This window comes from Nasonia vitripennis, assembly GCF_009193385.2.
Source record: "Nasonia vitripennis strain AsymCx chromosome 3 unlocalized genomic scaffold, Nvit_psr_1.1 chr3_random0004, whole genome shotgun sequence".
NCBI classification, from domain to species: Eukaryota; Metazoa; Arthropoda; class Insecta; order Hymenoptera; family Pteromalidae; genus Nasonia; species Nasonia vitripennis.
The window spans coordinates 3306361-3318846 of record NW_022279623.1 but is presented as its reverse complement, the minus strand read 5'-3'; the positions used below and the strand labels follow the sequence as shown (position 1 = coordinate 3318846).

Here is a 12486-nt window from a genome sequence, read left to right as displayed (position 1 = left end):
AGCTTTCCTGTGTCGTCGTCGACGCGTTCAATTCTCGCGCGCAGATTTCCCGGAATAATCGGAGCGTTTGCCAGCTATATGATTTGCGACAAATGAATTCCCAGGCGCTGCACTCGCGTTACGGCGCTGGTGCGGTATTGTACGTCCCTCGACAGCGAATTGTTGGTCGGGCCTCTGGCTATATATGATCGTATATAGGCGCAGCGGCAGCTGTGCGCGGACTTTCCGCGAAAACCACTGCTCTCTGTTGTTGGCGCGAATATGCGAAACCTAAGGGTGTAGCGCTGAAACCCCCTGCTAGAGTATTTACACTCCATGTGACGGAAAACTGCATAGAGAGAAAGCCGAGCACTGGTTATATAGTAAACTATGCTTTTATACCCATTAAAATACCGTAGAATTTAGCAAGACCTTTGCTTAAACACATACGCGTGCGACGTTGCGTTTTGTACATAATATCGTAATTAGATTGCATTGCGCGACAAGCAGTGCATATTATATACTGATACTGATGACGGCTTGTACCTCGGCTTGTAACCCATATGTATTACCCCACGCATATATGCCTGTGCGTAATTAGTGCATTACACAGCGCAAATTTACGATTTGCGCTCTCGACCTGATGGAGTAGACAGTTTGCGTATTTGTGTGTGCGCTGTTCCGCGCGTCGATGATTATTACTATTATATTACGTCGAGCTATAATCCGAACGATGTGTAAGTACGAGGCATGTATAACATTGTGTCTTCCCTTGTGAATAACAGGGAAATTTCGTGCCCCTAATAAAGCAAGAATGCTTGGCGCAGTATTATGCGTTTGATATGCGAATTAACTAAAGCCGAATCACAGCGGCTTCCTGCAGAGTGAAACAACAGAGTTCAGAGTCAATGATAACAGTGCGCGACCGCAAACAGCGTACAATAACGATTCGCGCACACGCGTTACTTACACTAATTACACCGCGCACTAATATGTATCAACAAATTCATTCCCTGGCAACACAAACCCGTATGCATGTGGAGCACTTCGCAGCCACCGATCGATACAATTAAACCGAAAACGATGCGATTCCTCAACTATACATATACTTGCAATCACTCCGATGAACTTCGAAAACACCGCAAGGGGTGAATTTCTGTTTCGCGAAAATCCCCCCGCGTGCACGCGCTATCGCGAGCCCATAGAATTGCCCTTTTCTCTCTTTCGACGACCGTTATGTATGTTCTTCGCTCGTGCAGTGTAAGCTACTGCCACGGTGGCAGCGAGTCTCTTTGCTCTCAGGTGAACTCGCGAGAGGCCTCCGAGCCTCTGTACGTGTGTGTATATAAGAAGTAATACGCGTAATTGCGTGGGGTAGTTCGGAGTATCTGTTTGCACGACTGCAGCGAGATTCGCGTTGGTTTATACAAGGCCTTTATTTTTGTCAGAGTCAAAAAGCTGTGCCGTCGAAAAGTAAACTGGGCTAGAATTTATTTTGCGAGAGATAAAGAGAGACTGCAACACGCGACTCGGAAGGAAAAAAGGGGATATCACTCCCGGGCTATATTTATCGTCCGGAGGCGAAATACTCGACCGCTCGGAAAATAAACTAGAGTGTAGAGCGAGAGAAAAATGAAGAAAAGGTCAGCTGCAGCACCGCTTGGCCGGAGAAAGAAGAAAAAGACACTCGAGCATAGTATAGCCCTCTCCTTAAAAGAGCTAGCCGACGAAGATCCGTAAAATTCAGTCTGATCCTCGTCGGCGCGCAAAAAGCAGACTGAGAGAACGCGTGCTGCAGAACAGAAAGGGTAATGCCGTCGACGCAGAGAGAGAGAGAGAGAGAGAGAGAGAGAGAGAGAGAGAGAGAGAGAGAGAGAGCGAGAGAGAGAGCGAGAGAGAGAGAGAGAACTGGAGATAAAGAAGATCAGAGGCGGACGGGGAAAAGGGAGGACGAGAGAAAATGCATCCAAGACGGCGCACTTACGAGATAAAGCCGGATTGAATCGACTGCTCCTGCATCTCAAACGAGAGAAGAGGACAATTAAGTCTGGCGATTCGCGGAACTGCTCCACTTGAATCTATAGCCATATATTATATACCCTGGCTGTAGCGATGGTGATTAATAGTATATTGTGTACTAAGGGCGTAAAGTGGGCTTTTTTAGGCCGAGTGTGGATTTTGCAGTTACGAGCCGCAGACGAGTACTGCAAAATCCACGAGGCCAAAAAGCCCACTTAGCCCTTGGTGCACACCATATTTTATGTAACGCGCGGACGTATTTTCGCGTTTTTTCGTACGTGTTAAGAGGGACTGATGTGACTATTTTTTGACACGGCTACCGTGCTCTTGTCTTGTTCAAACATTATATAAAAGTCAAATTCATTTTTGTTTTTTTTTTTTGTAAATAAATAATTGATTTTAACAGTACCGAATTTATAATGAGAAAATTGGAAAAAAATGAAATATTATGTAAAGGGTTTTAATGATAAAAATAAGAAATTTCGACAATGTTAATTTATATTTAGTTATAAATTATATATTGTTCAAGAACATAACAGTTTGTACATTTTTTATTTAATAATAAAATAATGTAAATTTATCAAAATCAACTTTTTTTTTAAATTACAAAAACAAAATTTTGCGGGCAATAAAGACTTTTTAGCGGGCAATAAAGGCCATTATTGCCCGCTGTTTGAATATGCGGGCAATAAAGGTCTTTATTGCCCGCTAAAATAACTTTTTTGCCCGCCGGTCAAAAAAGAGTCACTTTAGTCCCTATTAATAGGTACGAAAAACGCGAAAATCGTTCGCGTGTTACATAAAAACGTTTTTAGCCTGCTGGACGCTATAAAACATTTGTTCTCCGGGAAACTTTCTTACTGGAGCGATTATAACGCGCTAAGTATATATTCATCTCCGGATATGCTGTTTACTCGTCTAGTTCCGCACCTGCAGTCAGGTTTCTATATCTTCTCATATTTGCGAGCTTGCGATACAAGTGATGAGATGAGTCGCGGAAGTGGTGTCTCTCTCACGACTGGCTGCGTGTTTTCATTAATTCTCAGCCGCGAGCTTTTATCTCAAAGTCAACAGATTCAGCCAAACAACGCAATAATACTCATCGTCGTATATCGAGTGTCGATTCCGAGAAAGATTCACAATTTACCGGGTAGACTCGGTTACATCATCGTAAACAGTATCTCGAACGCATATCCGCACCGGTGCACAAAACCGAAAATTATCACCCAGCTCCGTTACCAGCAACTTTATCCGCCCACTATAACTATTACCACAGCCGCGTTATTATCCTCGCAGCATCTAAAGTCACCGCGCAAGCTCGACGCGCGAAAGGAAAAAAAAGGAACGGCGCGGATGAGATAATCGAGGCCATTAATGACACGTATCGCGTTACAATCCATATAGGTCGGCTCGTAAAAAACGAATCTCGTTGAAAGGCAGTGCAAGCGTGCGGCTATTTCGTAATAAGCATCGGCGAACAACCGATAAGAGAGACACGCGCGCGAGCCGCTCGTATACGCGTCGCTGGACGCTTTTATCGTCGTCGCCCGCTCGCGCGCGCTGACAAAAACCCGCGATGCGGTCTGGCCGACCCTCTGTGTAGGCACGGGGGAAGTGTGTATATGCGTACATGTATACAGTCCTGTCTGGCGCCTCGTCGCTCATCGCGCGCGCTTTTTTTTCATTTTTTATAATATGCTGTATGTTTTCGTCGTTTGGAGACGATTGCATGCGGTGTGGAAATTTACGAGCTTGCGGACATTTCATCGTGAATATTGATTTCAACGAGAGCACGGATAAATACTTCGTGATTCCGAAATGAATTTGAAACTCGGAGGATTCTCCGACAATGCGCCCGGCGACTTGTAGCGTCCATCTTTAGCGGAGACTCTCCCCGGAGTCATCACTGTGGAAGAAGATAAGGCTTTCAAGCCGTAGCACAACCTTGACTGCTTGCGCGTCTTCTCCAAGCACGAGACACTCGAAGAAAGCCGTCGTCGATGGCGAAGGCCTACCGCGCGCGCTTTGATTAGATAACTGCTGCAGTCGAAGGGGGAAGTTCCCGTCGTCGAGCTGGTATGGAAGCCGTGCAAGTTTGTCGCAAATCTCTCAAGTCGAGTGGAAAATTGGACGATCTTTGTGCGGATCGCATTCAGCCGCGCGGAGAGAGGGCGAGAATAATAATGCTAATAACAGTCTGAGACGAGGGCCTATTGACTTTCGTGAGTCGGCTTTGATTGCGCGCTTCTGTGCGGAGCCAGAGCGATTAACGCGATTATGACGCTCTCTCGTTAGAGCTTGCGAGCGATTCCACGCAGGGCGGTTTTTAAACTGTAAAACATGTTCCTCGCGATAAAAACGCTGCGAATGTAGGTCGACGGTTGTATGCGGAATCGATGTAACCTGCAGTAGTGGCGGAGGAGCTGCATATAAAAATAAACATAACGCGCGCGGCACCGATACTTTATTACCGTCGAGATAAGCGCGGCTGCAGAGGGCCAAAATTTTTCATATCAGCCGCTTCCTCATTTCTCCTTCTCCGCGGCGGCTTATCCCAGAAGCGTCGCGTCCCCGAAGTCACGCCAGCATTCCCCGCACTTCTTCCACCCGCCGGCACTGCAGCTCTCGACGTCTCTTATCTCTCGGCCAGTCGAGGGAGAGAGAGAGAGAGAGAGAGAGAGAGAGAGAGAGAGAGAGAGAGAGAGAGAGAGAGAGAGAGCGACTCGGAAGCTTGACGAGATAAACGCCGTGGTCCTAAGTGGCGCCTGCACAGAAGGAAGTAACAGGCCCCCAAAAAAAAACGACGCACACACAGACCTAACACACTCAGAGTTTCGCGGCGAACATTTGAAAGCCGGCGGACACGTTGATAACGACGAGAGAGAGAGAGAGAGAGAGAGAGAGAGAGAGAGAGAGAGAGCGGGAGCGAGCGCGCGAGTAATTGCGCGAGCGGAAACGCGGCGCGGAAATTTTCCGTCGGAAATACATGACCCGCTCGTGGTACTAAAAGCCGTGGCGGAGAACGCTTCGAGAGGAGGCGACTCGTACAGAAGACACCGAGTGCGCGCGCGCGGCCGGACGTCGTTTCGGGAATAATCGTCAGGTTGTGGGAAGCACCACCGCTTAAACTTTCTCGCTGCCGCCAGCCTCTGATGCTCTCCTCTCGCTCGCGAGCCCGCTCAGCCCGGGAAACGTGTCGGATGGGCGAATTAACGAGCGAAAAAGCTTTTCTTTTTTCGAGTGGGCGGATTAGGTGACTGTCGTTTTACTGTTTTAATTTGGGGAAACTGTCCGACGAGTTGCGCGAGGACTTCTCGGGGGAGAGGGAAACGTTTGCGCGGTTGTCGGAGAAGAGCCAAGTTATTGTTTCCGTCGACGGTTTGAGAAAAGTGTTGTCTGCTCTTTTATACTTATTTTCGCGCACGGCCAATGATGATAAAATTAGAAACCGTACATCAACGCGGAGTTTCGTATTTTTATAACATCGCGGGGGCTGAAGTTTGCAACTCATCAGTGTGGTTATGCCACGATTTCACCGGAGATTGGTTTAAAATAGAAATTTAGTTTAGACGGAAATTCATTGACGTACTTAGGAAACTTTCGGCGCTAACTTTGGTAATTCGATCGACACGAGTTGGTGAGCAGCGTCTTCGCATATTGAATATGCCCCGGCATCTTAGAAACTTACGGTGCCTCATACTCCCAACTATATATAAGAATGCGCGAGTCAACATTGATTTTCGCTATAGACTAGACGCTGCATTTTTCTTCGCCTAAGTATATTAGGCGAGAGACGCCTGTAAGAATGATGTCAAACATGCCATTTGTTTATTTGATCAACATAGCTTCGTATACGTTCCTAAATTCAAACATCAAATCCCTAAAGTTTATCCTCAAACTATCCAACCCATCAGCTCTGCTCGAAAACACGCGCGCTGTAACGTACGCTCTCTGAATTCCAAGAGCGAGAAATCGCTATGTACGTGTCTGTGATTTCATTCTTTGCCCCCTTCTGGTGCGGCAATAAAATTTGATCACGCTCCTTACATGAGCGTCGGGTTTCGCCACCCGTTTTTTCGTCCTATATTTTTTGAAGATCTTTATTTTCAGCGGAGCCCAGGTGGTGCGCGCAAGCTCGCGGAGAACTCGAAATGATTTACAAGCCGACGATAAATTGTAATTGCTCTAGCGAGTGGGGTATGAGTCGACTCGAGAAACAAATTTCAATTTACGGTCGGTACGCCAAAAAAGACGACGACGACGACGAATGAGTAATCAGCGAAATGTCGAAGGACGAAAACGCGAGCTAATATAACCATTTCGATTTTCTTACGAGTATACCTGTACGAGAGCTGCGCGTGTTCTTTTCCGCAGACGCATTAATATACTTCAAGGACTGTTAGAACAACTGTTTGCTCAATTCCCGCGTGCCACTGTATACGCTTCCTACACGGCCGCACTCGCACATACACGTACGCGCCGGCGAGCAAACAATGAAACTTTTCAGAGCCGGGGGAAGAAAAACATTTAATTAAAAGTAACAAATGGGCTGCGTTTAATATCGCGAAAAAAGCCAAGCGAGCGCCGAAGGAGCTGGCGATTCGAGCAAGTTTTAACGTGCTCGTTAGCAGTAAAGAGAGCCGGCGGACCCTCGAAAGCCCCCGGTTTTTTCTTCTCGTTTTATGGTATCACGGCTGCAGATTTGAAGATTTAACTCCTATTATCGGTGATTCGGTAAATGATGGTCGGCTTGTTGGCATATGATTGCAGGGGAAAAAAGTTTGCAAGAGCTGAGGTGCAGCTATGACGAACAGGGGAATCGATCGATGCGCGGGAAATAAGATTCCGTGACCTGGTACTCAATTTGTTGCGCACAGCTGCTGTCTCGCGAACTGGTTATCCAGTCGACTTCTTTCGTCTAAATTCGGAACTGAACTAAATTTATTATTTTACCGCAGAAATATGCTCCGCCAGCCTGTAGACGCAAACGACGGAGCATCAAATATTGGAGAATCGCGCGTTTGATCGCTCTAAGGTATCCATGGGTATAAATGACAAACGTCGACATTCGAGACTGTGCCGCGTAAAAAAGTTCGGTTTGAGGTTGCTGCGGTCAAGGCATCAAGCACGGAGTTTTGCCCTTATGAAACTTTAAACCAAATCCTACACTCTCGGATCCAAATACGTGGTCGTAAGAAGGGACGCAAGAAAGGGTATGTACACGAAAAGCCCGCCGGATTACGCCTGTTTGTCCACGGGGCTATATGTATGCCACTTTTTTTCCACCTTCGCGATAGATATACATCTCTCTCTATCTCTCGCGTGCTTATACGGAAAAGCTCGTCTAATGCGATTCGAGAGCAGTTAATGCTATGCCACCGCGGGGATCGGGCATTTATAGCAGAGCGCTCCAGGCGAAGTTTCCATTATCGCGACGAATCAATTATTCAGTTGCAGCGGATCCCCGCTCGCATTTGTTTTTCGTTATTTGCGCTGATCGCGATGGACGTCACCGGAGCTCAAGGGATATCCTACCTCGCAGTGCCGCAAGCTCGCCGAGTGGTTTCAATATTGAATAATACACTTTTATTGCATCTGTATTTAGCTTAGTGTCGCTTTATCGGTCATCGATGCAAAACTTGCGTGATTGCAGCCATAATTAATAGAAAACAGCGGTTAGTATACAGTGTCAGATGTCACTGTCATTATTTCTAATAATAATTTTATACGTCGAAACACCAAAATAGGTATGAATCGGTGTGCTTTTGCTAACTCCGTTTCATCAAATCGAAGGAATCATTGCAAGGATCGGAGGAGAGTTCTAATAAGATCCGTCTATATCACGAGCAACATTAAATTTGCGAACGAGGGGATTGTCTTAAAACAGGGTCGCAATCAATTTTCTTGCAATGCTTACCGTGTTCGTGGAGGAGATTCATCGATTTTCCGGCCGAAAAAAGTCTATCCTGTAACAGAAAAAAGGCGCTATTATTGAAATTGAAACTATTATACCGGAGGAGGAGGAGGAGGAGAAGCATAGGAAACGAGGAAAAAATGTAAATTCCACATCGTAACGCTGCCGCGCTCTCTCGCGCGGATCAAATACAATTCGGATATCAAAAGAAGCGAAGCCGCTCTCGAGGCTCAGCGGCAGCATCGGCGGCGGAACGAAATAAAATTGCAAAATCAGTATGAGAGGAAAAGGAAGGGAGAGAGGATAAAAAGTGGTACAAGTGGGATAGAAGGAGAGTTAGTAGACAAAGCGGGTATGAGGGAAAGAAAACGAGATATTCGCGCAGCCGCTGAAAAGTTACAGAGCGGAAATTACACGAGAAGGCATAAAAATATCAGGGGCTACTTTTTCCTCCTCTCGCTCTCTCTCCCTCTCTTTTCTTCTTGCTGCGAGTGCTGCATATGCATAGCGCTCGAGCGCGCGCTGCTTTACATTACAAGCGCGCAGCCGCCGCTCTTTACAATACATAACGACCCCCGCAACCTCGTAATGCAATCCAGCCTTAGAAAAGCCAAAGGCCGTCGAGGGGAAAGGATTACAGTACATAGTGAGTACGACCACCTGGAAAGAGGGCCGATAGCCAGTGGAAAAACGAGGAAAACACCAGCCGTCGCTATCACGGGAGCAGCTCGTAAACTCGCCACACGATACGGGGGAAAGAAGAAACGCGGCTCTTGCTATACTCAGACAGCTTTAATTCCTTTCTAAGTGGACCGACATCTGATTGAGATTTTTCTTTTTAACCGGGAGGGCCCAATCCACGTAATTCTTTTTGCTACAGTACGGAGCGGAAAGAGAGATGAGAGGTTTGGCGTTTTATTACTGCTACGCTATGCTGTTGCAGCGTGTACGCGCGGTATAGACCTTCCAAAGAACGCTCTGAACTTCTTGGAGGACTGCAGGATTGAGCTGCTTCTTCGATATTCGTAATGAAAATTGCAGATCTTCGGACTTCGATGCGTTGTCTGGGAGCGGAAACTGAAAAATACATACTGGATGACCTAACTTCATGGCTTCGTGTTGAGACAAAAGAGAGCATGATAAAAAAAGTACTCCATCTGAAAGATTAGACGAAAGGAATGTAGCGGATGTATACCAAATATTTGAACGAATTAATAGCAATTGCACGTATTGCTTGAAACATCAAGTTTTTATTCAATTTTCCCTGACAAGTTTCAAAGGTATTGAATACATGTATTTATGAACACTAACCCAGAGTCAGAGTTTTTACGTGAAAATGGCACACACTGTCGCTGGAGTTTCCCGACACTACGTGGCGCACAAAAGCACACGACTACGTCGTATCGAGTTGTACAAGCAAAAACATTGTGCATGGCGTAGCAATTTGTAACTGCACACTGGGATTGTTCCTGACTCAAACATTCCGTCTTCACTGTTTCTAGTTTCAAAGACTGTTTTGCCGAGCTTTCAGCAGCACGAAATACGTGGAAATTTGAAATTTCCTGTTGAGGAGAAACTTTATCATCGCATTTCCAGACTTTACTCGAGTCCGTGATTACGAAAATATACACATCACCCTAGGCAATCGATCAATATTAAAACCTCCAACGAGGACCTTCGCCACACACGATCATAGGCTAGCGACTACAGGACAGGTTGCCTTATAAAATCAGTCGTACAGCAACGGATCCAGCTGATTCCGGTTCGAAAGCCGTGTGAAAGACCTCACCTCAACAGTCTCTGACCGATAAGGAGGTGTCATCGGTTCGGCTCAATCAATATAGCTGCTCTGCCCGTATATACACCTATACTATACTACTAACTATACACCTAGAGAGAGAGAGAGAGAGAGAGAGAGAGAGAGAGAAGAGAGAGAGAGAGAAAAAAAAAAAAAAAGAGAGAAGAGAAAGAAAAAAAGAGAAAGAGAAGAGAGAGAGAGAGAAAAAAAAAAAAAAAGAGAGAGAGAGAGAGAGAGAGAGAGAGAGAGAGAGACAGAGAGAGAGAAGAGAGAGAGAGAGAGAGAGAGAGAGAGAGAGAGAGAGAGAGAGAGAGAGAGAGAGAGAGAGAGAGAGAGAGAGAGAGAGAGAGAGAGAGAGAGAGAGAGAGAGAGAGAGAGAGAGAGAGAGAGAGAGAGAGAGAGAGAGAGAGAGAGAGAGAGAGAGAGAGAGAGAGAGAGAGAGAGAGAGAGAGAGAGAGAGAGAGAGAGAGAGAGAGAGAAGAGAGAGAGAGAGAGAGAGAGAGAGAGAGAGAGAGAGAGAGAGAGAGAGAGAGAGAGAGAGAGAGAGAGAGAGAGAGAGAGAGAGAGAGAGAGAGAGAGAGAGAGAGAGAGAGATTAGATTAGATTAGATTAGATTAGATTAGATTAGATTAGATTTATTTGACGTACAATATGTTGTACGATAAATTGTATACAGCAGCAATAGTAGTACAGCAAAAATGTGTATTGTGAAAGTATGATAATGTGAAGATGGGTCAAGCGAGAGTGTGTGAGTGTGTACAGGCGTGTGTGTGTGTGTGCGTTAAAGTGAATGTGTACAAGCGAATTCAAGTGTTTGTGTTCTCAAGCTCAAGAAAGTGCTCTTTAGCTAGTCTCTTGAAACCTGAGACAGATGTAGTGTTACGAATGTGAGATGGTAGGTTGTTCCATAGGTATGAGGCGCTGATATGAAACGAGTTCCTCAGCGTCTCCGTCGCGAATGTCGGAATATCCAGAGGTATCACCTCCCCCCTAACAGGCCGAAGTGTCACGCGGAAGTCAAAGTATGCCAGTACGTATGATGGTACGGCTGTGTTGAACATTTTTCTTAGGAAACAAACAGTGAAATACTTCCTGCGTCCGGCAGTGGTTAGCCACTGCAACTCCCGCCTGTATGGGGAAATGTGCTCATCTCTTCTTACACCATAGATGTACCGAATTCCTGTATTCACGAGCCTCTGAAGTTTTAGGTCGAGTTCCTGCGTCAGGTCACAGTAAACGAGGGAACAGTAGTCTATAAGAGGAAACAGGAGGGCCTGCACTAAGTGCTTGCGCAACCTGAGATTTGTGCTTTTCCTGAAAAAGTAAAGCCTGTACATTAGTGTGTGAGCACGCTTACACACTTGTGTAATATGCTCCCTCCACGTAAGCTTAGAGTCGAGCACCAATCCCAGATTACGCACGGAAGATTCAAAGCTGACCTGGGCACCCCCTATGTTAATGAAAGTGTTAGCTGTTGAGGGTAATGCGTTTATGTAGTAGGGAGAGCCCAGGACAATTGCTTTAGTTTTAGCAACATTAAGTTTTAGCTTATTCTGTGCAGCCCAACCAGTAATCCTCTCAGCATTGGCACTCATCTTGTTTGATAAAGAATCGAGCTCTTCGAGGTGGCATTGACTGTAAATTTTCAAGTCATCCGCGTAGATGAGATGGAAAACATCGGTATCAAGGCAGAAACCGATGTCATTGATGTACAATGCAAACAGCAGTGGACCCAGAACGGACCCCTGCGGAACGCCGATGTTGAGACGCCGAGGAGAAGAACGTTCGTTATTGTCACCAACGACGGCCTGCTCTCTACCAGAGAGGTAGGAGGCAAACCAGCGGATGACTTGCTTTGAGAAGCCGCAGGTGGATAGCTTTCTCAGGAGCCTGACGTGACACACAGTGTCAAACGCCTTGCTAAAGTCAAAGAGAAGGAGTAGTGTTACTTTCTTTTTGTTTATCCCAGCTCTGGCATCATCAGTTAGCTTAATTAGGCCAGACTGAGTGCTGTGACCAGTGCGGAAGCCTGTTTGAAGGTTATCTAGTAATAGCCTTGATTCAAGGTATTCTGAGACTTGCCTATGCACTAGCCACTCCAGAGCCTTGAAGAGAAAGCAGAGAAGTGAAATCGGACGGTAATCAGTCAGGGCTGTTGGTGAGCTGACTTTGTTGAGTGCGCGCACAAGTGACATTTTCCAGGCAGATGGGAAGCAGGGTTCGCTAAGGGACAGGTTGAAAATATGACTTAGTAAGGGAGCAAGAACCGGCAAAGCTTTTGAGATGACAACCTGTGGGATGCCGTCGCTCCCCCTGGCCTGAGTGTCAAAGAGAGAGAGAGAGAGAGAGGGCTTCGCCATGCCCTCGCGCGCGTGGAAAGCTGATGGCGCAGGACCAAACAGAAAGCTCGCGCGCGCGACCGGCGTTATTATGCACGCGCTCTCTCCCTCTAACTCGAGCGAGCGCAGGTACACGGAGTCGAGAGTATAAGGACGTTTACGCTTCCAGCAGGCAGAGCGGCGGTGGTCGAGCCTCTTGGGAAATTCGTCAGATTGGTATTCTATAAGCGGCACGCGCCGCTCCCCCAGGTGGACACACGGCCCGCCGAGTTACACTGCCAACTAATCGGCCGGGAGTGGCAGCAGTCGCGAACCTTACTGCTCCCAGGTTTCTTCTAAAGCTGTTCAAACTTATCTAATACGCGAGACGCCTTTTCGCACGCGCGAGCTAGAAGGAGAGCTGTAAGGGCCGGACGTTATTGGTCCACTGCTGCTGC

General features: G+C 46.7%; 1 protein-coding gene across 11 annotated transcripts in view; it reads right to left on the bottom strand.

Moving 5' to 3' along the window:
• LOC107980810 overlaps nt 1-12486 on the bottom strand; it is a 321278-nt gene that overhangs the window by 257011 nt on the left and 51781 nt on the right. For all 11 annotated transcript variants that reach the window (XR_004226971.1, XM_031925614.1, XM_031925613.1 and 8 more), the window contains exon 3: nt 7916-7964. Coding sequence is in view for 4 of the 11 variants with exons in the window: in XM_031925612.2 (XP_031781472.1) it covers nt 7916-7964 (49 nt within the window). In the remaining 7 variants the exon portion in view is untranslated. The remainder of the gene's footprint in view (nt 1-7915; nt 7965-12486) is intronic.